This window comes from Artemia sp. Qi Xiang Cuo, chromosome 7, assembly GCF_049724085.1.
Source record: "Artemia sp. Qi Xiang Cuo chromosome 7, ASM4972408v1, whole genome shotgun sequence".
In the NCBI taxonomy this organism is placed as follows: domain Eukaryota; kingdom Metazoa; phylum Arthropoda; class Branchiopoda; order Anostraca; family Artemiidae; genus Artemia; species Artemia sp. Qi Xiang Cuo.
The window spans coordinates 64,377,983-64,403,993 of NC_142800.1; the positions used below are offsets into that span (position 1 = coordinate 64,377,983).

Sequence of the window (26,011 nt, forward strand, 5' to 3'; positions counted from 1 at the left end):
TGCAATAAACAACACAAGTGTTAACTAAAAGTCAATGGGGCCATTCAGTGTTCAATGCATTGACTGTGGAGCCCTCCGTTTTCCCGAGGGAAGAGTAGTCAACAAAGGCAATGCATTTCTAGGTTGCTGTTTGCTTGGTCGAATTGTATTGCCACCTCCAAAATATCCGAATGAATTGGTTTGGCCATTTGTGGGACGTCACTTGCTCTCTAAAGAGTTCCACAAACAAATTTGAAAACTCGAACTTATGTTTCGTTGTGATGAACGAACAAATAATTGTCGTAATGTTTTCAGCTTCAAAATAGTTGGAAAGATTTATCAGACAATCAATCTAGTGGCAAATCTATCACAAACCCCTTAAGGTGACTTTGAACCATCTTCATATAGCCAAATGTACTTTTTAGACCCGATAAGGCTGTTAGAGAACGCATTACATATCACTTAAATTATGGGATCTCTCGTAACCTAATGAATCTCTTAGAAGATATATCGCGAGAAACAAACAATCATGCCAAAGATAAATGCGGGGGCTGGAGGATGAGGAAAACCAACCTGTTGATTCACTGGGACAGCACCTTCGATTAGAAGACAAGCGACAAAAAGAATCAATATATAAAGGCCTGCCGCGTAGCCGTGCCGGGGCCCGTCAGCGAAGCCGCCGGGCTCTGTTACTATATATATTTATATATCATATGAAAAAGTTTTCATTTGTTATACGTGGAAAAATTAATTTTTTGAAACTATTCCCATCTATCTTGTGAGTTGGTTGTAGGTGAGCGGTTTCGCCTTTTTTTTCTTTTATTTGTGATTTTTTTCTGAGTCTATGGAGTCTAATTTCATCTGACATGAGTTGATTACCGGCGATAAATAGTGTCAGGTCATCCTTTTTCTTTCTTATTCTTTGACTTCTGTTCTGTTTTTAGGACCACGGAGCCAACTGGAAGGGAAAGGGTGTCTTTTGTTGTTTTATATATACAGCTGGTAATCAAATTTGAACTTGTAAAGTACTATTGGGGTGAGTTCCTGAGTTAAACGCGTCTGTACTCCCTAAAGTGGAGTTTAATAATATTTAAGAAGCGATATTAAAGACTCAAAATATAACAAAACCTCATATTATTATTACTTATATTTATATAACAAATAACTAGCAAGTTCTTTCATTTTTTCACTGTTGTTTATATCCATGTCCAGGCATTTTAGAAGTGTTACACTGCTGTCACTCAATAATTCTTTATACGTCACAAGATCCATTCTTTGGACATTCAAATTATAATAAATATAAATCTTTCCTTCAAAAGTAGCATAGACGAGGGCTTTTGAGTTTCCCCCATGATCAACCGAAAAATTTCCAGCACAGAATGAACTCACAGATCGCCCAAAGGCGAAACGCACGGTTTTTCCTTCCGTGTTCACAATATACGTGTAGCCATCCGAGGCACATGCAACTATTTCATCTTTACCGTTGCCAGTGACATCTAACTTGGAAATACAAAATCGATTGCGATCTACTTGCAGTGACCTAAAATATAAATGCATTCATAATTTAGGAAGATGTTTCTAAACATCGTAGACTTCATATATAATAAAGATAAATAATTCTTCTGTAGAATTAACAGATATCCCCTTTATGCTCTCACCTTTTATGCAATCATCTTTTTATTTTACTTCCTATACTTTTTAAGTTGAAAAGGAACTGGGGTCAAAAGTTTCCAAACTGTATGCAAGTCGAGGGCTGAACTTTGGCCAACACTGATTTACGCAAACTATTATAAACTATGACTTTTATTTTAGATTTTGATTTGACATTTAATTGTTTAATCTTTTATATTAATTTAAAAAGAAATTTTCCAAAATTCCAAAACTGTAAAAGTTTCCAAAGTGTATGCAAGTCGAGAGTTGGACTTTGGCCAACACCGATTTACACCACCGATTATGAACTACAACTTTTATTTTATATTTTGATTTGACATCTAATTTTTTAATCTTTTAGATTAATTGAAAAAGAAATTAGTTTTTATAATGGAAGTAAAGAACAAAATCAAAACTTCAAACAGACAAAACTAATGTTTCAAAGATTATGCAATATATATGTATTAAGTTGCCTCAAATAAATCAACTCGTGGTGTTTCACTATATTTACAGAAAAAACAAAATACAAAAACACAAACCGAAAACGCAAACGGCATGTGAAAAAATAGGATGCTGTTTTAGACGCAGAGAAGTTCTCAGGTACCATACGGGAAAAAAAAACATTCTCTTGTAAGTCCCTCGATGATTTTTCAGATTCTGATATATTTATAATTATTAGTGCGAAATTTAAATTCTCTAAAAAAAATATAAGCCAAAAAATTTCTTTTCGCAAATAAAGTAACTAAGCACTGTAAAAATAAAATAAAAAAAATGAACGACTGATTTACAAAGCAGCTCATTGGACTTGCCAGCCGAACTATCAGTATCTGGCAATAAAAGTTTTTCACTGTGGAAACCCGCTTTAGCATTGTTCGAAACTAAGAAATAATAAACCATGATATAAACCACAGAAACACTGTTATTTGTACATATAATCCAGAGGATTTCAAATAATGATGCAAATTTCTGAGTTTGATCTAAAATCATAGCAGTCCATAGACACCTTCACATAAGATTTGTCTACAAAATGAGAATCAACAAGTCTTACTAATCTAGTCGAATTCGAATCATATAACAACATCCTAAAATACTTTATTTTCTTACTGTAAAACATAATAAAGCGCGCTGTATCTATTCGACAAAAATCACACATTGTATTGTGTTCAGCAAAGGACTGGTTCTTGAACATTACAAATGTACGAAATATAAAGTGTCGGTTTATTGGAGGTAGTTTTATTGATGCGTGTTGTAGAACTTCGTCCATTTGAATTTTTAACTCGGCTTGAGTCGGCTCTTTACACTATTTTTTTAAACTAACTTTTGCTTATCTTTTTAAATGTACTAATTTCGCCTGACGAAATTGCACGAACCTAGCAATTTCCTTCGAAATTACCTAGCAATATGGTTTGGCAAATTTAAGCATTGATACAAAAAATGTCAAAGTCCACTTTATTCAAAAAGGGCACTAAACAAATCTATAAATAATCTACAAATAAATTTATAAATAAATAAAGTCTTAAGTCACGCCACTCTGAAATTTTCCCAGGAAACATGAGCAGCATTGAATATGTTCCCAGTAGCAATTTCAATTTGATACGTATTTACTAAAAGTCAATTTTTAATTGTTCCAACAGTTGATTCGCTCTTACTTGGACCAAAAAATAAACTTTTTATTGAAATTCAGTAGCTTTTTGTCAAATCTTGAACGTACTCTTTTTTTTACAAGAATAAGAATCGCAAGGGGGTTACAAAAATAATTATCCATGACTTATGCTGCTTTAATTACATGACTTTTATGAAACGGAAGTTTCATTAACTCAGTGCATGGCATTAGCGAGACAAAAGAAAGAAGCACGGCTTATATTATGCTTGAATTTTTTGAAATAAAAAAATTTCACCATATTTCAATGAAAACTATTTCAATAAAATATTTCATGAAAACTGGAGACTAGCTCTTCAATTAAACATGTAGTTTTGCTCTTTGGAGTTATAAGGCAAGTCCTTTATCAGGCACATACACACGGAGAGAGAAAAATCTGTCAAAGCGGCAAAAACAGGCATAGTTTAAAACCCAATACAAAAGAAAAATATTTTGTTTCCCATTTGTAGTCTCTGTTTCTTATATAAACAATGGCTTTAATTGTTCCCAAAAAAATTTTTTATATATTCTTTTTTATATAAAGTTGCTTCTATATTTGAAAGCATGTAATACACCCAGGTGGACTATCCTTTTTTAATTAGCACAAGTATCAATTTCTAAAAATCTCTGAAACATTAAGGCTATTTTCACGAGTATGCGAGCTGGATGAAAATCATGCATCCACATGAATGTGTTTTTGCGCTGGAACTGTTCAATGAAAGTATGTTTTTGACTCCATCCTCCTCTATTCCACCTCTTGGTGAACTTGATAAAGAACCTTAGTTCAACTCTGCCTTTCGACCAGAGTAGGACTGGATGGACAAATCTATCTTTTTGTTGAACAAATGGCTGTTTTCATGAGGATGAGAGATAAACATGAGTTCAACTCTCATCCTCGAGTAAATGGGTTCTTTCATTCACCTCGTTCAGCTAATTTCTATGTTAAACACAGTTTGTCTGAAAAGCAACTTGCTTTTCCTTTCTGCAAGGCCGTATCCAGGGGGGGAGGGGGGGGGGTTAGGGGTTTGAAACCCCTAACCCCCCCTCCTTTTTTTGAAACTTTTAATCCCCCCTTTTTTTAAACTAAAAAAAGGTTTTTTAGTTTCAAAAAAACCTTTTGAAGAGACATAAGAAAGAAGCACGGCTTATATTATGCTTGAATTTTTTGAAATAAAATTTAAAATTTCATCAAAATTGCAAATGCATTTCAATATAATTGCAATATTGCTGACGAATATATTTCATGAAAACTGCAGACTAGCTCTTCATTTAAAGATGTAATTTGGCTCTTCGGGGTTATAAGGCAAGTCCTTTATCAGGCACATACACACGGAGAGAGAAAAAGCTGTCAAAGCGGCAAAACTGGCCTAATTTAAAACCCAATACAGAAGAAAAATATTTCGTTTCCCATTTGTACAGTCTCTGTTTCTTATATAAACAATGGCTTCAATTGTTCCAAAAAATATTTTTATATACTTTTTTTATATAAAAATTGCTTCTATATTTGAAAAAAAGTAATAGACCCAGGTGGACTTTCCTTTTTTAATTAGTACAAGTATCAATTTCTAAAAATCTATGAAACATTGAGGCTATTTTCACGAGTATGCGAGATGGATGAAAATCCTGCATCCACATGAATTTGTGTTTTTGCACTGGAACTGTTCAATAAAAGTATGTTTTTGCCTCCATCCTTCTCTATTCCACCTCTTGGTGAACTTGATAAAGAGCCTAAGTTCAACCCTGCCTTTCGACCAGAGTAGGACTGGATGGATAAATCTATCTTTTTGCTGAACAAATGGTTGTTTTCACGAGGATGAGAGATGAACATGAGTTCAACTCTCATCCTTGAGAGAATGGGTTCTTTCATTCACCTAGTTCAGCTAATTTCTATGTTAAACACAGTTTGTCTGAAAAGCAACTTACCCTGGGTAAGTTGGTCTCTTTATTTCAACAATAAAGATATTCAATTTTTAACAAGTCTTTTCTATTCATTTTCTCAGAATATTTTTTAAAGAATTAATTGTCAATCTTTGCGACAAAAATGAAAATTATATTTCGATAGAGCATCAAATGGTACATATTTTTTCTTTAGCTATTCCTGTATGAGGCTACATCTTCTTTTAGCCCACCCCTAACAGTCACATGTTGACATGTATCAATGCTGAAATGTATCAAACTCATTTAGGAGACAGACTCTTTAGTGACATTAGGAGGGTTAGGGATTGAGTTAGTTAGATGCTTAAAAAAATGATGGGAAGATTGAGGAGTAGTGCCTGAAGCGTACGCAGGAGGAAAAATGATGGGACAAATTGCAAAACCTTTTTTCGGGGGTGGGGGGACGGGATATTGATCATGCATACAGATTTTTAAACAGTTTTTGAGAGACATTTGAAACGCCAGAATTTACACTCACAGGCATTTTGGTCCTATTTGGAAAAAATCGTTTTATAGCAATTTTTGCCAAATGGGCAGCAAAAGACCATTAAAACTTTTAATTTACTTCCGAATAAGCCCTATCATGATTATTTACAACCTCTGGTTTGGTACAGTCATCTCTGGGAAAAAACACAAGTATTGACTATCAACAAACAAACATTCACATAACTCCAAGTAGTGCTGCTTTGAAAATAATAAAAATTAACAGGCCTTTGTTAATAGCCCACGGATACATCCGAGAATTAAGTAGCAGTGGGGGTGGGTGGGGGGGGGGGCGTTGGCTAAAGTTAACTGAAGCTGGAATCAATTCTGAAATCCAATAAAAATACGGTTTATGAATGTAATCCTTATTGCATTCATCAAATTTAAGAATTTTTCTACTACACTATTTCCTTTGGAGGGGACTTAAACTTCACTGCTATCTAAGTACCAATACACAGTCTATCCGATAGTATCTGACTTCACAAGTATATCTTATAGTAATATTTTCCTAGGCTCCATTTATATATATATATATATATACTATATCTATATATATATATAGTATATCTATATATATATATATATATATATATATATATGCTCTCTTTAAAAAAGCAACTGTGTATTTATTTAAATATGCATAAAATTTGAGGCTCCAATTGTAAATTCTTTCAGTAGAATATATTATTCCTCACTTGTACCAGATACAAATATATATATGTATATATATATATATATATATATATATATATATATATATATATATATATATATATATATATATATATATATATATATATATATATATATATATATATACTCTCTTTAAACAAGCAACTGTGTATTTATTTATTTATGCATAAAATTTGAGCCCATTCACAGGAAAAATATTTTTCAGGCTTACTATCAAAAAATTTCAACTTCTCTCTCTTGATATTTTTTTTTGATCAATCTGAAATTGAATTATGATGTATCGTAGCCTTAAGAATTTCTGCTGCAAAGAAGACTCAAAAAAAATTTCAAAGATAGTGAATGTTACACTTGGGAGCAACTTTGAATGGCGAATCAATGGTCTTTTTCAGTTGGAATTTTTCAGACAAAGTAAGCTATGTCATGTCAAAACCATCAACCAATTAGTCGGGAACAACATAAACAACAATTGTTGGAGTGGGGCAGTAAAACCTGAATTATAAAACTTTGCTCGGCTACCCATTTTGACCCCCCCCCCCAAGGTGTTCAGTGCTCCACTAGTGTTGGACTTATTTCATGGTTTAAAGCTCTCTTTCGGAATTCCCAAAATATGTTTCTGTCAATAACTGTTGCTCTAAAAGACAAACATAAAAAGCATTTATCATCACTGAGTCAGCTTTAAACTTGAATGATTTCTTCTTTTCAAAAGGCAGGGTTTTCACACCTTGTATTTATTTTCCCTTACTAAGGAGACTGGGATGAGGATTTTGAAAAGAGAGGTATACAATAATACAACAACAGTATACAGTGTTTATGTTTGCCGGCCTTTTCATTCAAGAAGCGATTCAAAAGGTCCTTTTTTGGTGCATTATGGCCCTTTACAAAGGCAAAACCGAGACGAATTTATAAAAAGCATGTAGATGTTACGATTGGCCTTTAAATGGTCGTTAAAACAACCCTCTACGATGTTCGAGTGCCCCGTTAGTTCTGGACAAACAAAAGTAACACATCATCGGTCCAAGCTTTCTCCAAATTCTTTAAAAACTGTTTTTGTAGTTGCCTTTTACTCTCAAAATAATATTTATAATTCCTGAATCAGATTTTAATGATAACTGTTCTATTAAGTAATTTTTTCAAAATATGTTTTACGTTCCGTTTTCGCTTACTAAGAAAGCTAGGAGGGAGAATATTCAAGAAGGGAGATCACAAACATCCAGTTACAGGTGCTGAACTATGGTAATTTTAATTGCATTTCTTCGACCCCATGCCGATTCTAATTGTCAATTCTTCATTTCGATCACCTGCTTTTTGAGGGATTTTAAGCTCTTTTCCTAAAATTCAAAAAAAAATTTTTCACAATAAACTTTAACTATTAACACAAACACAGATATTAGTTACCATTTCTGAATCAGTTTTGAATGAAAAATTTCCTGTTAGATAGTTTCGTCCAATATGTGTCCTTAAACTTTCAGTTACTATAGTCGACGGTTTGCCCTTTACTACAATGCAGCTAATACGCGGGGCTCCCACGGCGTCAATAAAGTTCATGAAGTTTTTCATGGAAGTGCAAACTATAAAGTTTTTTCCCACTCACACAAGGATTTTACCTTTTTGGCTTTCATGCAATTTTTCATGGAAAGTAACTGAAATAATCATACGTGGAGCTGAAAAACAATATTTTTAAGCATTTTTTCTTTTCGATTATTAATGAAAATATTTTTTTATGCGACCCTTATTCTTTTACCAAGCAAAATATCTAAACAAGTATGCACTATTATGTATATAGACACTAATTTGTGCGTGGTTTATTTGAAAGCAATTGGTTGAACTTTCTTGTAAAAGTTAAATAAAGTTCAAGTTTTTTCCGACAGCAATAAAGTCAACAAAGTTATGCGAGGAAAACAGTTTATGTGTTGTTGTGTACAGCTTTGTGGACAGCTTTTTTAACTTTATTGACGCCGTGGAAGCCACGCATTGATGCAACCATGATTACACACAATTTTACAGAAAAAAAAAAATAAATATAGAATTTCCAATATAACTCTTCAACTAACCTTTCTGTACGTGACACCTACTACCTATCCGTATCTATCCAGCAGCCATGGTGAGCGATCCTGATCAATCCTAAATATTGTCCAATTCATGTTCTAAATTTATTATTTCAGTTATACTTGCAAATAGAAATCTAATTTTGGGTAACATAACATTGACATTTTTAAAGCGAATGACGGTTTAAGTAAGTAAAACCGATAAACTGACTAAGTTTTTATCCAAAATATGATTTAAACAAAAAACAAATTTCTCAAATTAGATGGGATTTCCCCAATTTTTTTTCCTCTTTTGCACATTACCCTAGTTGTATTACAGATAAATATTTTATCCTAATTTATAGAGCCCTTAAAATTCAAGTAAAATCACAAGTGCTTACCATAGAGTAACGTCTTCTTTTACAAGCGTCAACGATCCATCCAGGGTTGCAATTGCAAATGGAAGCGCACATTTATCACTGGCGTTAGGTACATCTTGGATAAAACCGATTATTTCTGTTGAAACATTCTGATTTCTCTTCTGTGATAATCCCAAGTTGTGATAAGCTACTGATTTACCAGACAAAATCCTAAAAAATCAAGCTAAAGAATATTTACTTAGTTCTAATACTACCCACTTCCCTTCAGGTAGGGCGTCCCCCTGTTTTCAGCTCATGCGCAAGAACAACTTGAGCCTCTTAAGCGAAAAAGAAGATGTGTTTCCCAACATTTTTACAAACCGTAATTATTCTATGCTGTGTTTTCATCTTAAATTGTTACACTTACTTCTTTTAGGTGGCCATTATGAATAATTTTATAAAGAAACACATTTTTCCAGATGAGAGTAAAGAGCGACATCAACATTCAAAACGAACAGAAATAATTCAATATTTGAAGTGAAATGTCGCCACCTCAGCCTCTCCCCTTCTTACAGCGAAGTTTATGAAGCATTAAACTGAATAATAATAGTTCCACACATGAGAAGTACTACCCCTTCCCTTTTTAGCCCTCGCTCTTTGCGCTAAAGTTCGAGCTTCTGTTCCAATACTTCAAAAACTACTGCTCAATCCAATCAAGGGCAGTTGGAATAAAATAAAGAGTATTTTTAATAAATGCTCATCAACGGTATAGCTTATTGATAAGTATTTCCTTTAAACAATTCTTCTATTCATATGTTTTAAAAGGCAATCGGTATATACAACAATAGTAAATGCACACTAAATACATTTGCCGCACTCATAAATAATTTTTCATAAAGCACTATACAATCTGAGCGGAACAAGTGTGGGGGTTAAGACGAATGGACAGCTCCCTTTGATACGGAATAATTCCGATTCAGTTAAGCACCATTTGAGCTCTACCGTAAAGGGTAGGGCATTGAGGGCGTAGTTTCCCCCGTCATATACGGAATAATTTTAATTTATTTAAGTTTCGATGTCGCTCTTTACTATAACATATAAAAACGTGTTTTGTTATTTAACTTCTGTTCGTCTTAATATTACGATTGATGTAGTATAAACATGAAGGGAGCTTCCGGTCCAAATGCCCTTGGCTATTACAGTAAGGTTTAGCTTTTGTGTAACAATGCTTCGAAAAGAAAAAGATGACCCTCTTGATTTTTTTTTAGAAGGGCCTGAAATGCCAAAAAGATTTTTATTTTTAGGGGAGAACTTTTTGGGGAAATATTTCTTCTGGAAATACCCCCATTCCCTCTCTCTTCTGCCTTGGCCCAGATAAGCATATGCTATGATATTCATTACAAACAGTTACCTGGCCTTTGCACAAAAAAGAAGAAGAAGAAAAAAGAAAAAAAAGAAGATAAATGAGCATCTAGTCAACATAAACATACTTACATATAAACTAACTTATATGGCACTACAATTTTCAATATGAACACTTAATCTGAGGAGTCACTCAGGTCGCATCAACTTAATAATATTATGTAAATGTAGTTTTTACTTTACAATTAATAAATTTCTGCAGTAACAGGGGGCCCCTTCACCCCTTTGTATTCATATTCCACACTTAGTCCACATGTATTATTCCTAATGAGAGGATATTGGGGGTTGAATCCTTTCTCTAAGTAGATCGGGAGGACCTCTCAAAAAAATTGGAACAAATTACCCTAAAGTTTTTTTTTGGGCATACTCTTCCCCTCAAAAACACGAATTGACCTTCCTCCCCCCTTCAAGAGCTGGTTTGAAGAAATGTAGCATTGTTTAAACGTTACTTATGCTGTATATACTTTCTGCATAGTAGCCCTTTATTTCGACTGTGCATATCTTTGAGGATGAATGCAGGAGTATGTGGCCGTACAGCCTCTGAAACTGAGAAGAGATTCATAGGACTTTTCAATTGCATGTATGAGCTTAAAACCCCATACATGCTGGACATGGTCATGCTGAATATAATGCTGGTATTTTCTTCAAGATTGCTCTCTTTTTAAGGGTGTTCCCTTTCCTTAAATTACACACATTTTCTCCGTAGCATAGCTTTTTATGCGTGATTTAAAAAATAATGATTCCAATATATTTGGAATCAACGTAAAAACAAGTTCCTTTTGATATATTTTGTGTGATCAAAAACTATTATTTGTTATTTAAATAAGCTCCAACGACCAAATGAAAATTGGCAGAGTTTGCACACCTTGACTAACCTTGGAATTAGGAAACCTTGGAACTATTAATAGCTTTATGATAGATGGCAAGCTTGTTGCAGAGTAGCGAATCAACACATTGCAGGTGCTCCGTATGAGTGATGCAAATGTCATGGATCCTACAGGCCAGGCAATGGGAAAACAAACGATCCTTACTAGAGACATAAGTGCATTTTTGGTATCAAAGCTTAGATTGTAGGAAAAATGAAGGACTAAATGAAAAGCTTACTCAATTGGAGCCCTATCTGTGGTATCACCCTTTTGATCAAGCTTTAGTCTAATAAATGTTCCACCTGGATGGGAGACCAACAGAGTAGGTGTGCCATCTGTCATTAAACTCCTAGTAATGTTGCCAATTTGACTAGTAAACTCCCACTTGTTGAGTGCTACAAGCTTCCCATTCGGCTGGATTGGCATTGCGAATCTCCTAGATGGCATTTCTGTATTTGACCATTTATAAGATCTGACGACTCGGTCTGTAAGAGCTGGAAAAAAAAAAAATCAAACAGTCTTTGGGCTTACCTGAGGGGGCAAGCTTCAAAATATCACTAAAATGCACAATAAAAAGACTTAAACTTCTTTTCTGTAGAGTAAGAAGACAGTCTGCTTACACTGACTACAAATACATGCCACATTAAGCGTAGTACTACATTAATCTACCCACAAATACACTTTTTTCAAAAATATTTCTAATTACGAGTTTTTTTGTAATCTGGGAATGAAATATAATAAAAATTACAAATCTATCCATAATCAGCAGAAAAATTATAGAACGTGTATTCATCTTTTTTTAAACAGACTCTTTGGTAGCAAGACATAGTACAAGACCTAACTTTTAGAAAGATATATAATAAAAATTACATAGCCTATGTGGAATCTGCAGAAAAATTAGATATTGGTGAATTCTTTATTGAATAAATTAATTACAATCAATAAAATAAAATTTTATTTTTAAAGTATAAAACATAATTATAAAGTTTATTTATTTTCAAAAATTAAAAAAAATATTTTAAGTAAAATTCAGAACTTGAGAGTCCCTAGCTTACAGGAAAATTTCTACTAAACCTCCAAATTTGAACTTCATTTTTTTTTTTTTTTATCAGATTAAAAATAAAAATAAGGATTATTTTGTGTAGAAGAAAAAAGGGTATTTCTTTTTTTGGAATAGATATTTGTGCAAAGAATGGGGAAAACGCTAAAGCTGTTTTTTGGAGTAAAAAGTCTTTTTTGAAAAGAACTCCTCTCTTTTATTTCACATTGCTCAGCCTTCAGTATCAAAAAAGAAAAATAACAAATGCTGGGCTTTGTAACTGGTTGGTCCAAGCCAATAAAAGTTACATATAAGAGTTGATAGAATAAGGGTCAAGAAGTTAAAATGAAAAAAATTCAAGTGAGAGTGCAGAACAGTAGAATTTTACTACTACTGCTACTAGCAACTGACTGCAGCACCAAGCCACCCGAAGCCAATGCAGCTATACACCCTCCTCCACCCCAATCTATTCAAAGTCTTTCTCCTTACACTCTCCCAACAAGTACCAATTTCCCTTAAATCTTTCCTTATGACATCTCCCACCCCATTTGAGGAACAGCTTGCTTTCGGTTTGGCCCTAGATTGTTGGCGACAAATTCGATCTTTGGCAATCTGTCGTCATAAATCCACAAAACGTGTTCTAGTCATCTCAACCTTTCTATAATTATAGACCTTTAAACCAGGATTGAACCACATTTTTCGTACAGCTTACTGTTTGAAATACGGTTAGTGAGACGGGTACCTTACTCAAAACAATTCAAAAATGTAGATTTTTGATAATTTAGAAATTGTGTGTGCTCTGCGAAGGAAACTTTCAGGAATGAGCATCCGTATCCATGCAAAATCATGGTCGAGAAAGACGTTCTCAAGGTCCAATTTCAACCTTTTCCTACTTGTAATGCTCTTCCACATGAATTTCATAAAGCCTGGTGCTTTAACTTCGAATTTGTTTGGTTAGAACCTGCTTTCTTTAGGCTGTAGGCATTGGCAAGTTCTAGGGATTCTAAGCCGATTCGTTTTCTTTGTTTTCGAGCCAGGACCTTCTATCAAGAGATCTTTCAAACTTTAAAAATGTGGAAGGAGCTGCAGTAGAAGCTGAAAAAAAACCTTATCTCAAATTCGGGCTTTAAATCCGAAACAGAAGTTTAACTTACCTATCACAGAACATTCAAAGTTAGAGAAAAATCACCAGCCCATTTTCAATCCAGGAAATGAATAATGCAATACATCATATTAGGACCAAGACTAGCGGCAGCTATGACAATATACACCCTACATGGATAAAGAATCTCACCCCTTCATACAAACAAGAACTTCTAAATTGTTATAATCATGCTTGGGCTTCATCTATGTTCCCCAATATCTGGAAATGTTCGTCCCTCCTACCAATCCTAAAGAAAAATAAACCCAAAAATAACCCTGAGTCTTATAGGCCCATAATGATTACTCCTGTGATGGGGAAAATAATGGAGAAAATGATCTATTACTGACTCCTCTGGTTTGTTGAAAAAAATAATATGATCCCTCACACTCAAACTGGTTTTAGGAAACACCACTCCGCAACAGATGCTATCATATTGTTAACAAATGCAATAAATAAATCATTCTCAAAAAATAATGTCCTAGTTGCAGCTTTCCTAGATTTTGAAGGGGCATATGACAATGTGAACCACCAAATCCTTTTAAATAAACTTGTAAACCTTGGACCACCCCCCAAGCTAGTATCTTTTACAAAATCTTTCATAGAATTGCGAAGTTTCATCGTTTGTGTAGGTTCAGCCTCTTCACCCCAAAAGACAATAACCAAAGACCTTCCTCAGGGAGCAGTCCTCAGCTGCCTCCTCTTTGCCCTATATCTCTGGGACATGAACCTCCACCACACGAATCTAAAATATGCTGATGATCTGGTACTACGGTCATCTGGCAACTTCTTTGAGATAGCACAGTCAAAGCTGCAAAAGTCACTTTTCCAATTTGAAAAATTCTCTCAACATTCAGATTTACTCATTGCATCTACCAAGTCAAAAATAATCCAGTTTCACCGAAAGCCAAATCATGTTAATGCAAGACTATCTCTAATCGGAACAACTATTCCGGAAGATAATTTTTCTAACTCCCTAGGTCTCATTCTTAACCAAAAACTCATTTTCAACCACCAGATTTCAAACTCAATAAAAAAATGCTTGAGGCAAACAGATTTACTAAAAACACTAGTTTCTATACCCTGGGGTTGAAAAGAGAAAACCTTACTTCGGTATATCATTCATACATGATAAAACATATTGACTATGGGCTCATCGTCTTTGGTGGATTTGCAAAGACCCAGATGCAAAAAAATGAGACAATACAAAATGATATAATACGTCTCATATTTGGTCTTAGGAAACCCACAAGCACCAAGTTTCTGCTTATGGAGAGTGGATTAACAACAATAAGGGAGAGACGTAGCTTTCTTTTGATAAAACATCTTACAAAAATTGAAGCAAATAGCTCACACACCCTGCATAATTGGTTAAGAAATCCAGCCATGTATAGAGGCATTGCAGATGAGTATGCCAATACTCAGAAGAAGCTCCCTGTGCCAGCAAAGTCTATTACACCTACTTATCCCCAAACCCCTCCATGAAGTTGGTCAATTTCCATAATAAATACTGATTTCTCAAAGTGGAATAAAGAATTCACCCCCATTGCTTTTGTCCAGAAAAAATTTGCTGAACTTAATACAATTACTTATAAAAACCATTTCCAAATCTTTATTGATGGGTCCAAAATGAATCAGAAAGGAGGCAAGTGGTGCTTTCCTTCCTCACCTGAAAATTGCAATGGGTGAGAGATTGTATAATATTGTATCTATAATGTCTGCAGAGTTAAATGCCATAATCATGGCATTAGAACACCTTATGGATAACAAACCTTTGATTGCTAATTCAAATAATATTACAGTTTATTCTGACTCTTTATCAAGCCTTGAGTTGCTGTCTCCAGCTCCTCAGTATAAATTGGATATTGACACTTATCATTGTCTTAGTATTATAGACAATCTTGCTTCAAGTAGCATAAGAACCTATCTTCAGTATATTACTAGCCACTCTGGTATAAGTGGTAATCATCAGGTTGATGAAATAGCAAAAAATGCTATAAATATTGACCAGTCAAGTGGGAGACCAATCCCCATTAGAGATATTTACCAATGGAGACTATCAGATATTATGTTTAATAAGAATAATCCTATCCTTTCCCCCTTTCCCAATAAGTACTTTTCTAAGTTTCATCATAGAATTCGTTCTGGAACAAATGGACTAAATTTTCTTGCATTCTCGTACCAGTTTCCTATTTTAAGTGGTTCAGTTCCCCTGTCCCCTCTTTGCAGGTATTGTAATATGAATAATGAAACAATTGACCACTGCCTATTTGAATGTAATATGCTGACGTCTGCACAACATACCTTGCTTTGTAAACTGTTAAAATCCTTCCAACACCACAAAATCTCACTATCAGCCAAGAGCCTAGCCAGCTATACCTGCACACAGAGCATAGAAATCGACATCTATCATCTTATATTTGAACTCCTTGAGTCAAAAGATCTACTGAAAGATATTTGAGAATATCTAATAAATAAGAGGCAACCAAGCCAGTAGTTCTATAGCCCACAGAGTGAAGCAAAAGGAAAAGGGCTAAATAGTAACTACTGAAAAGCCCGCCTGCTGTGAAATAGAAGAAGAAGAATGTCTTGCTTTCTCTTTCCCGTCTCAATTTTACTCGCGGAGTGGTTAAGAGTAATTGTCCAGGGTAAATTTTCACCGGGATTGAATTGTGTAGAGGATATTTCCGTGGGGAGGGGGTTTCTCCGTGGAGGTCGGGCCAGATTTCCTTGCATTATTTAAAAAAGATCAGAAATTAAATTAAAAAAGCAATTTTTTTCAACTGAAAGTAAGGAGTAACATCAAAAATTAAAACGAACAGTAATTATGACGTATGAAGGGGGTTGCCCCTTCTCAACACCTCGATTTTTACGCTAAAGATTTTTAGTACTGTTAAAAAAGCGTCTTATTGTTTAATTAAACGACCTTTGTGTTTTAGGAGTCATTCTTTAAGAATTAGGACAAAATTCAAACTTTAGCGTGAAAAGCAAGGTGTTGAGGAGGGGGCAATCCCTTTTATATACATGATTTCTGTTTTTTTTAAGTTTTAATGTTGCTCCTTACTTTCAGTTGAAAAAAAGTGTTTTTTTATTTAATACAATCAAGATGGACCTGGTTGTTTCACTTTTCACACCATTGATGAAGACAGGAGAAACAATGTATGAAGGCTACTACGCTCCACGTGGCACTCGACTGTCTTTCAGGTTATATCAGTAAGGGGAGCTGAAGAAAGGGTGTCTTGAGGCAGTTAGGTATATATGCCTGAAATCATTTGGTGTGCCCCCTTGTTCTTACTATTATAATGGAATATACAACCTTTTCATTACTTAAAGTAGCCAAAGAGCAACTTATATGCATAATATAACAACGGATGTTTTTTATTCTGATAAGAAATTCGTTTTATTCTCTTTATCAAACAGTTCGTGGTAACGAACTGTAAGTAAGGAGCGACCCGGCTCAATAGTAACCGAAACTCTAAAAACCGGAATTTTGATACTCATAGATACATCAATAGAATCAGATTTTTATGTTGATTTCAAATATATAAGTTTTATTAAGTTTAGTTTTACCCATCAAAAGCCACGCGCCTGAGAAAATTTGCCTTATTTTCGAAAAAAGGGGGAAACACCCCTAAAAAGTAATAGAACTTCAATAAAAATCACACCATAGGATTCAGCGTATCATAAAACCCTACTAAGGAAGTTTCAAGCTCCTATCTGCAAAAATGTGGAATTTTGTATTTTTTGTCAGAAGAAAGATCACTGATGCGTGTTTGTTTGTTGTTTTGTTTTTTTTTTCAGGGGTAATCGTTTCGATCCATTATTCAGAGATTATCGTGAGAGGGCTCATACTAACGGAAATTATAATTTCTAGTGCCCTTTTTAAGTGATCCAAAAAATTGGATGGCAACTTAGCCCCCTCCCACGCTCATTTTTTCCCAAAGTTACCCAATCAAAATTTTGAGATAGCCATGTTTTTCAGTAAATTAGAAAATCTAATTAATATGTCTTTGAGGATGACTTAATCCCCCACAGTTTCCCGGGGAAGGGCTGGAAGTTACGAACTTTGCCCATTGTTTACATATTTTTTTTCTGATGGGGGGAGGGGTGTTTGAGCTGGGGGTTACGGGGGAGGATCCTTCCATGGAGGATGTTTTCTTGGGGTAAGAGACATTTCTATGAAGGGGGTGCCGGATTTCCCATCATTATTTAAAAACGATCAGAAATTAAATAAAAAAAACTAGTTTTTTCAACTGAAAGTAAGGAGCAACATTAAAACTTGAAACAAACAGAAATTATTACGTATATGAGGGGGTTCTCCCCTAGTCAATACCTCACCCTTTTCGCTAAAGTTTTTCTTTAGTAGTTTCAAAAAAGCTATCTATTCTAATTAACCGGCCTTTGTGATTCAGGGGTTTGTGATTCGAACAAAATTCGAGATTTAGCGTAAAGAGCAAGGTATCGACTAGGGGGAAAACTCCCTAATATACGTAATAAAACATACGAATATAGAAGTTCGTTACGTAAGTTAATTCGTAAGTTACGTCAGAACAAAATTTCGTGAAAGCCATTTAGCCAAAAAAGTAAAATTAATACGCAAATTTCGTTTTAATTATTCATGTACGGTGAGCCAAAATCAAAGCTGCATTAATTCAAAAACGTTCAGAAATTAACTAAAAAAAAACAAGTTTTTTTAACTGAAAGTAAGGAGCGATATTATATGAAAGGGGCTGTCCTCTCCTCAATACCTCGCTCTTTACGCAAAAGTTTGAATCTGTCACACAACTTTATTTTTTAAAACAATAAGAGCTTTAGCGCAAGAGCGAGGTATTGAGGAGGGGACAGCCCCTTTCATATACGAAATAATTTCTGTTAGTTTTAAGGTTTAATATCGCTCCTTACTTTCAGTTAATAAAACTTTTTTTTTATTTATTTGGTTCGAAATTGTATAGAAGATATCTTGCAAATACCGATTACGGCCAAGCGGGTCAAAACTAATAAAAAATATTAATTCTGTTTTTCAATAATTATACAAACACATGGCCACTTCTAAAACAAACACTGTGAACTTTGAAGATCACTTACCTACATTAGAAAATACTTACCCATACTATTCCTAATTGATGCTTTGCTTTATACCTCCCTCCACTCCCTCCCTAATGGAACATTATATATACTAATTGTGTTTTACTATTCAAAATTATTCACTAAATTATTCCCAAAATTATTCAAATTATTCACGTACTTATTTCAAAATTCTGATTTGATGTGTTTGGAGAAATCATGGGCTTGCGGGCGGGCTTGTTGCCCTCCAATCACTTTTAAGTCTTAAAAAGGACACCAGAACCTTCAATTCCCTATTGAATGAGCCCCTTACGATGTTTCCTTCAATTCCTTAAATGCGAAGGGTCTTGGTCAGAAAAATAAATACATTCTGCTCACATTGCTCTTTACCTAAGCAGCACTATTGCGCTGCTTATGATTTTTTCTTTCCATGTATGAATTAAAAATGAAGCTGTTAACCGCTCAAATTATTTTATATGATGTATTGCATGAACTTATATGAAAGTCTTGTCAATTATATCGACCAAACCAAGAAGCTTGATCTGTTTAAAACTGGTTTATCTGTCTAAATCTGGAGATAATTAGCTTAGTCTCAGTGAGATAAACTACTATCCAGGTACATTTTATTTAAATATATAATGTATAGAATTGGTTAGGCTAGGTATTTAATATAATACGTTCTGGGCAGCCTGCTTTCTATAATTATCGGTTGTAGTTTCAATAACTTTGTTTCTGATGTATGTTATTTTCATCAGAGTGGGGTATATTTCATTAGGATTATTATAACTTCACTTCTTCGGTGCAGTCGATGGTACTGGTGCATTATAACTAAACCAGCGCTATAAACTGCACAAAGAAACCAGACACGAAACCCGTCAAACGGCTATTTGCTATCTAAATTGATTGTATAGCGTGGTTTCTGATTGAGGTTTACAATATTTAAACGATTGTTTTTTGGGGTTTAGGGGGGGAGGTACCTAGGTTAGGTTACGTATTTAATATATGCTATGCTTACCCCCCCCCCCTAATGTGCAAATATATAGCCCAAATTTGTCTATAAACTATTACCGTATATATTCATCCTATTTTATTTTATTTCATTAGCATTAACCAAACTTGACTTCTTTCGTGTATAGTGGTGGTTTACTTCTAATGCATAAGTACCAACCACGCTTTTCCATCAATTTATCTAGCAAATACCCGTTTGTCTGGTTTCGTGTATGGTTTCCTTGTACAGTCTATAGCGCTGGTTTAGTCATAATGCATAGATACCGAAAAATAATGTAGAAACCTCATTTTATTGTATATCTATTTGGCCACGTCAGTGTATGTGTTGCAACTCTCCGTTTTGACTAATTTTTTTTTTGCACAAAATATATTTCATATCATTTTCAGCTGTATTTGAGGTAGATTCTGAAAATCTGTGTTATTACCAACATTTTATAAATAATAATTCAATCAAAAATTTTGTTCTAAAATATATTTTATAAATATATATTTATAAGAATTATATTATTTTTAGTAAATTTATATATCAAAATTGTTATAAACTTTAGAATTATTCGGGCGTTTATGAAGAAAAGTTACCATTTACCGAAAATGCTACTAGGTTAAATTCAAAATATTACACAATACATAATAAACACACATTATATAAACATAAAATTAAGTACTGCTGATCTAGCTTTTACTAAGATTCTCAGCAATGAGTTGCTGCAGGCGACTGTAGCATAGTTTCAAAAAGCTTTTGTGTGGGCTAAGGTGAATTTTAATCTTATATGTTATTGGACCAGCCCCTTGCCGCCGTGGGTAGCTAGAATGTGAATTTTGAAATTATTGTATCGTAAATTAATGGATGGAGAATCGTATGAATGAGAAAATTGATAAAAAAAATTGATAAAATGGATTAGGAGAGAAAAAATTAGGTATTTGAGAAATTAGAAAGGTAAAAAGCTATGGAAGCCGAGTAAGAGGTAAAGTAGATAGCCTAGGTAGTAAAAACAAAAGTGAATTTCATATACATTTGGCTTTTTCCAGCAGGCTTCACCACTAATGTTGCAGAACCTATCCCCCCCACCCGCTTCCCTAACCTCCCGTCCCAGCACAGGAAGCTCTATCTTATAGTTGAAGCAAGCACCATTCTATCAGCACCGTGTATTGTGCATTCAGTTGCACGCAATTTTGAACAGATTTTAAATTTGTAAAATTAAATTTGTTGTGATAAACTTTTATTATGCGTGATTCATTGAAATTTTATTTATAAATTTTTATTAAATTGATTTGGTAGTGGGTTCGCTGCTTTACATTAAAAGATAGCATTGAAACAAGCGGGCCGCATAAAGCCAAAGAGAAAACACAGGGTAATTCCAAGTTTTATTACAAATAAATTCCAAGTCAAATATTATATTGTAACATGAATCTTATGATATTTCGAAATTAGACGACTGTACATATAAATTAAACCTACAATACACACTTAATCCTGAATAAAAAAATCAATGTTACGGCTCTGTATTATTACATAGAATTGTTACAAAAATTGTAGTCGTCAATGTTTTTCTATATTAAATTCCTTCATCACTTAATCATGGTAAATTTGTACTTCTCTTTCAATTTCCAACAGTACAAGTGAAGATAATCTTTCTTGCCCCGTGGTGTTGCGACAGTACATCTTCAACCATCAGAGGCAGGAAATAGATCTTTCACAAAAAACAGAATTCACAGGAATAATGAAGAACAGTTTAAATAGATCAATTATCATAGAAAACATACATTTCAAGCGTTTCTCAGCAAAAACAGATACTCTTTCTGGAATGTTTTTGTTTTTTATATCCTCAACTCCGTAAAAACACTGTAGCTCAGTCATGCAGTGTTCAAAATCGAGCTTATAGCATTCACACACAAAGCTTACACTGTCTTTGTTCATTTCGTTTGCACCTAGCATTACGCTTAAGTTGTTCAAAACGTCCAAACTGTTCTCTTCAAGCCTACTTTCAATTTCTGTAGTTAGAACATCAATAACAGGATACAACACTATTTTTTTGAAAAACTCCTGCGCTGTCAGTAAGGAACCCATTATTGATTCCGGGGCGAAGCTACGCCAAAGCCACAAGTCCATTGAATACTACCGGGTGTTACATCAGACCAGATTTCTGAGACTTATTAGCTTGAATTTGACGTAATTTGCATGTCGAAACTACACATTATCTGTTTTTGTTATGATTCCAACCGTATAAGTTGTTCGTTCTTCTAGCCCACTGTATCAGTTCTTTTGAAACCATTGAGGAACAAACACCAGATAAAATGGAGAGTATTGATGATATTGTTACGCAAATTTATATCGTAAGTTTTATTTATATATAATTAATTGAGATATTTACCATTTGCATTATATTTTAGCATTTTAGACCTATTAGCTGTGTGTGTGTGTGTTAAAGAATTTTTTTCTAATTATAGGTCTATATAGTGGGAACGGGTTATCAAGCCTACATTTCTAGAGTTTATAAAATTTCGAAGGTTTTATAATTGGGGGTCTATAGCCTAGCATAGACTAACAATGAAATTTATCCCCACTTAACTCTCTTATTTAGAAAGATAATTTCTTTAATGCATATTGACTATCTCATAATGGTTAATGTCCAAAACAAATCTTTATTTCAACTTATTTCAATTTTAGATAAAATATCCGAGAGTACATGAATAGCTACATTAAACTTTGATAAATTCGTTATTATCCAAAAACAAAAAAAAATTTTTACACATAATCATTGAATTTGAAAAAAATCTAACCGAATCTTAATGACCAGGTGTCTTTCGTTTGAACCGTACAGGATATCAAATGTTTTTTTTACACCCCATAGTTTAAGAATAATTATCTTCGTTAGAGAGAATAGCTTTTAAAACCAGTTCGCCCTTTTGAAATTCCTTTTTATTAGAGTAGAAAGTTTTTATGCATTAATATAGAAGAATATAGGGAGGGGCTGTGTAAAGGGGGGGGTGAATTTTTTTCACTATTGCATTCAAAAAACTATAATTTAATTTATTTTTAAGGATAATTTTGAAGAATATGCCCCCCCGTTGAGAAAAAGGCCCTGATTGAGGATGAGGATCACACACTTGCTTCAGTAATTAAATACGCCAGACCCTTGACATCCTATATACAAGGCGATAATACAAGGATCTGTATAGAAGAAGAAGAAATCAAACTGACAATGAATACGATGGCATTGCAAGGAACAAATAATGTGAGTTTTAAATTTTATCGATATTTTCGCTAATGATTTTCTTTCCCAAAAGGATATAAATCGCTCTTCTTTGACACTAATACTGCAGAGCGATTTAGCCTCCTTGATAAACCGGTTGTAATTATTGAATCCTTTCAAGTACACGCATCCAGCCTGTTAAATCTTATAAATTGTCACATAGGCATATCAAAGGTTTCACGAAAAAAAGATGTCTTTTCCAGTCAAATTCACAGCATATTTCCTGCAGTAAATCTTATGAATTGCAAGAGAGGGGCGGGATGGCGGGTAGATGTTGCTTATTATAAATATTTTCATATGGTAATTGCTTTTCATTTTGAGTCCATTAAGATAAAACTATGGTGTGTTATTTTCATTATTTTAGTATCGACAGCAGCACATTGTGCGTTGCTATATTTATCATTTTTCTTTGCACTAGATTATTTGCTAAGAAAACTAAGATACTATAATGAATATTGCAAATTTATGACTATTATACGGCTAAAAATGCCGCTATGAAGTATATTGCATGATTTAGATGAAACTATGGTGTGTGATTTTCATTGTTTTAGTATGGGCAGCAGCACATTATGCGCTGCTATATTTGTCATTTTTTTCTTTCTAGCAGATAATTTGCTAAGAAAACTAAGAATGTATAATGAATATGGCAAATTTATGAGTATTATAATTTAGTATGGACAACATCAGAACAGTATGCGCTGCTATATTTATTATTTTCCATTCCGCTAGATTATTTGCTAAGAAAACTAAGAAGATATAACGAATAGTGCAAATTTAAGAGTATTATAATTTAGTAAGGAGAGAACCACATTATGCGATGCTATATTTATTATTTTTTCTTTCTACTTGATTATTATTAAACAACAACTATGTGTATGTGTGTGTGTGTTTGGGGGGGGGGATATAACATCTACACACCATTGAACATAGCTCGTAAGTTATACAATTTGTCGTAGTTTTAAGAATATATTTTATTACGGTTGGGGAGGTGATGTGGTGATGGAGAGGGGGCAAGTAAGATCAAAGGTTTTTCCAAAACAGATAAAGAGCATTAAGATAAAATTTTCAGGGAATTTTGAACAAAATCAGAACCTATTATGCTCGTTTAGATTGTAAATATTATATATGAGTAATACATAAGGGGGAGGGGGGTATTAAATTGAAACTTTTAGGATATATATAGAGTGGTTTGGGGGACAGTGAACTAACCAAATGACACTACTTGTACACAGATGTTGCTACTAAGCGTGTTTTTTTATTTATTTTAATGCATATGTTTAAAATAATTTGAAAATATAGTCACTAATAATCCAATTTTCGATTTTTTAAAAAATAGGGTGATTTATACACTTTGAAAATAAGTGTCTATTATCTTCATAGGTTAGAACAGATTCATCCCTACCTTGTCCTCCACCTGAAGAATCAAGTCATGAACTATGTGATCGCATTGACGAAACAGTTTCAATTGAAGCGCCAATGCAGTTTCGTAATATTCAGGTCACCGTTGGAAAATCACCTATCTGTTAACGGTACGGTAAATTTTACGGGAATGTTATGATGGTAGTGATAATTTAGATGATATACCTTCTGACATTATTGACTAATAGGAATGGGCAGATAATTTTATTAGAAAAATATTTCAGTGTTGATAATAATTCTCTAGATGTATACGCTAGCACAGTTGAACAAATTAATGAAGTTAGCTCAGAACAAGATGTACTAGAGGGCGATTTACCTTGGCTAAGTCCTAAAAGGATACAAATTTAAGATAATTTTAGTCGTGAGTTAAATGAGATCCTCTCCCCCACATATTTAATGAATATAACCCAATTTCAACCGAATTTAGTTGAAGAAGAAGAAAATAAATTTGCTTGGGCTGATTCGCATAGTTCTAACGTGTTAGAGACTATGTTAAGCGAGCTGGGAGATTTCACTCCACACACCAACCCTATTGTTGAACAAAGTGGGGGTGGGGGAGGGTGAGTAGGTAGTGATGATATACAATTGTCACCAACACTATCGGATTTTGAGTAAAAAAGATTCAATTATGAATACGATAGACGTTTTCACTGCAACTTTTGGCGATCCCTTTAATACACTTATGGCAGGAAATATTATAAGTGACCCCATAAATATTACCCATGCAGATGTGGAGAAGATTCGAGCACTTCTTGAATACCAAATTCAAATGTGTGGGGGGGGGGCGAGACAGCATAAAAGACTCAATTGTCTTAGAAATGATCTATTTAAATGAAAATCAAGGTGAAGTCTATGATCATTATGTGTACACTGAAATGTTGGCGGTGCACCCTCATTTGGGGAATTACGAGAATATTTTCATGCAACGGGTGGACAATGTTCTCATACATCTGGACAATTATAATGAGAATGATAGTGTTTCAGTGGTTTTATTTGTTGAAAATTTAAGTGCAAATATATGTAAATTTAAAAACGATTTTATTTTAAGAAGGGGTGGGGCGGGGGCAGAGTCTATAGTTTTAAAATATAATACTGATTTAGAAGGATGTGAGGGTGTCCAACGGATCTGTTTTGAAACAGGACAAAAGTGTTTCATGTGTGCATGTCTCATATCGGCTGTAAGACCTCTGAAAGATAAAGCTACAAAGAGAAATTTGGATCAGTTGGCCCTACATGGAAAAGAAGGGTCTGATTTTCCCCAGTAGATTTCACTTGTTTATCAGATAAATTTCCTTTAACATTCAAAGGAATAAATATTTTTGAAGGGGCAAACGCGCATTTAACTATTGGTGTTACAGTGCTAAAATATGAAACGGAATTTGAAGGGGGGATGAGCTCTCATAAAAATAGAGTAGTATTTACAGTGAAGGCCCCATCAATTGAATCTGTGAAATATTGGGTTTGGCTGTTGTACACACCGCTTAGTGAATCTGACTCAATTGGTCATTTTAATCCCAATACGGATATTAGTAGAGTTCTGGGAGGGGGTCAGCAATTTGAAAGTCGTATTGACTGTCAGGCTGTGCGATTGAACTATTTGTATTATTTCATTTGGATTGGATTATTTTATTTGGATAATTAGAAAGCGTTTATTGGAAAGTGGGGGGGGGCTTAAAAAGCCCTTCCTTGCGGGTCAGTCTTTGTTTTGGGACTTTAAATTGAGATGTGATTACGCTTGGACCTAAGATGGCTGAAAGTGAAAAAATTATTTTGAATCCGTTACTGAATTGTGCTACGAGAGCGCTTACGGATGGAATAAAATTGGACTGTATCGTAAAAGCGTGTGTTGCTTTCTATACACATGAAGATGCTATAAAGGCAAAGCGAATCCTTCATACTGAGCTGAATATTACAAATCGTCTTGTGACCTACTCCAAAGATGAAGACAATATCATTGAAATGTGCAAACTTCTAGTAGCAACTGCTAAAAATAATGTCAGCATGCCTAAATTTGTCATCTTTAACCCCTGATCGGT

At 34.0% G+C, this 26,011-nt stretch overlaps 2 protein-coding genes across 2 annotated transcripts in view; one reads left to right on the forward strand and one right to left on the reverse strand.

Moving 5' to 3' along the window:
- Window positions 1-21,253, reverse strand: part of LOC148950578 (KICSTOR complex protein ITFG2-like) — a 47,523-nt gene extending 26,270 nt beyond the window's left edge. Inside the window, exons 1-3 of the mRNA XM_089091655.1 lie at window positions 21,206-21,253; window positions 11,289-11,544; window positions 8,805-8,993 (exon numbers count right to left, since the gene is read on the reverse strand). Coding sequence (XP_088947781.1) covers window positions 8,805-8,993; window positions 11,289-11,497 — 398 coding nt within the window. The 5' untranslated portion in view covers window positions 11,498-11,544; window positions 21,206-21,253. The remainder of the gene's footprint in view (window positions 1-8,804; window positions 8,994-11,288; window positions 11,545-21,205) is intronic.
- A 272-nt stretch (window positions 21,254-21,525) lies between these two features.
- The window catches only part of LOC148950579 (uncharacterized), a 91,976-nt gene continuing 87,490 nt past the window's right edge, over window positions 21,526-26,011 (forward strand). Inside the window, exon 1 of the mRNA XM_089091656.1 lies at window positions 21,526-21,636. Coding sequence (XP_088947782.1) covers window positions 21,598-21,636 — 39 coding nt within the window. The 5' untranslated portion in view covers window positions 21,526-21,597. The remainder of the gene's footprint in view (window positions 21,637-26,011) is intronic.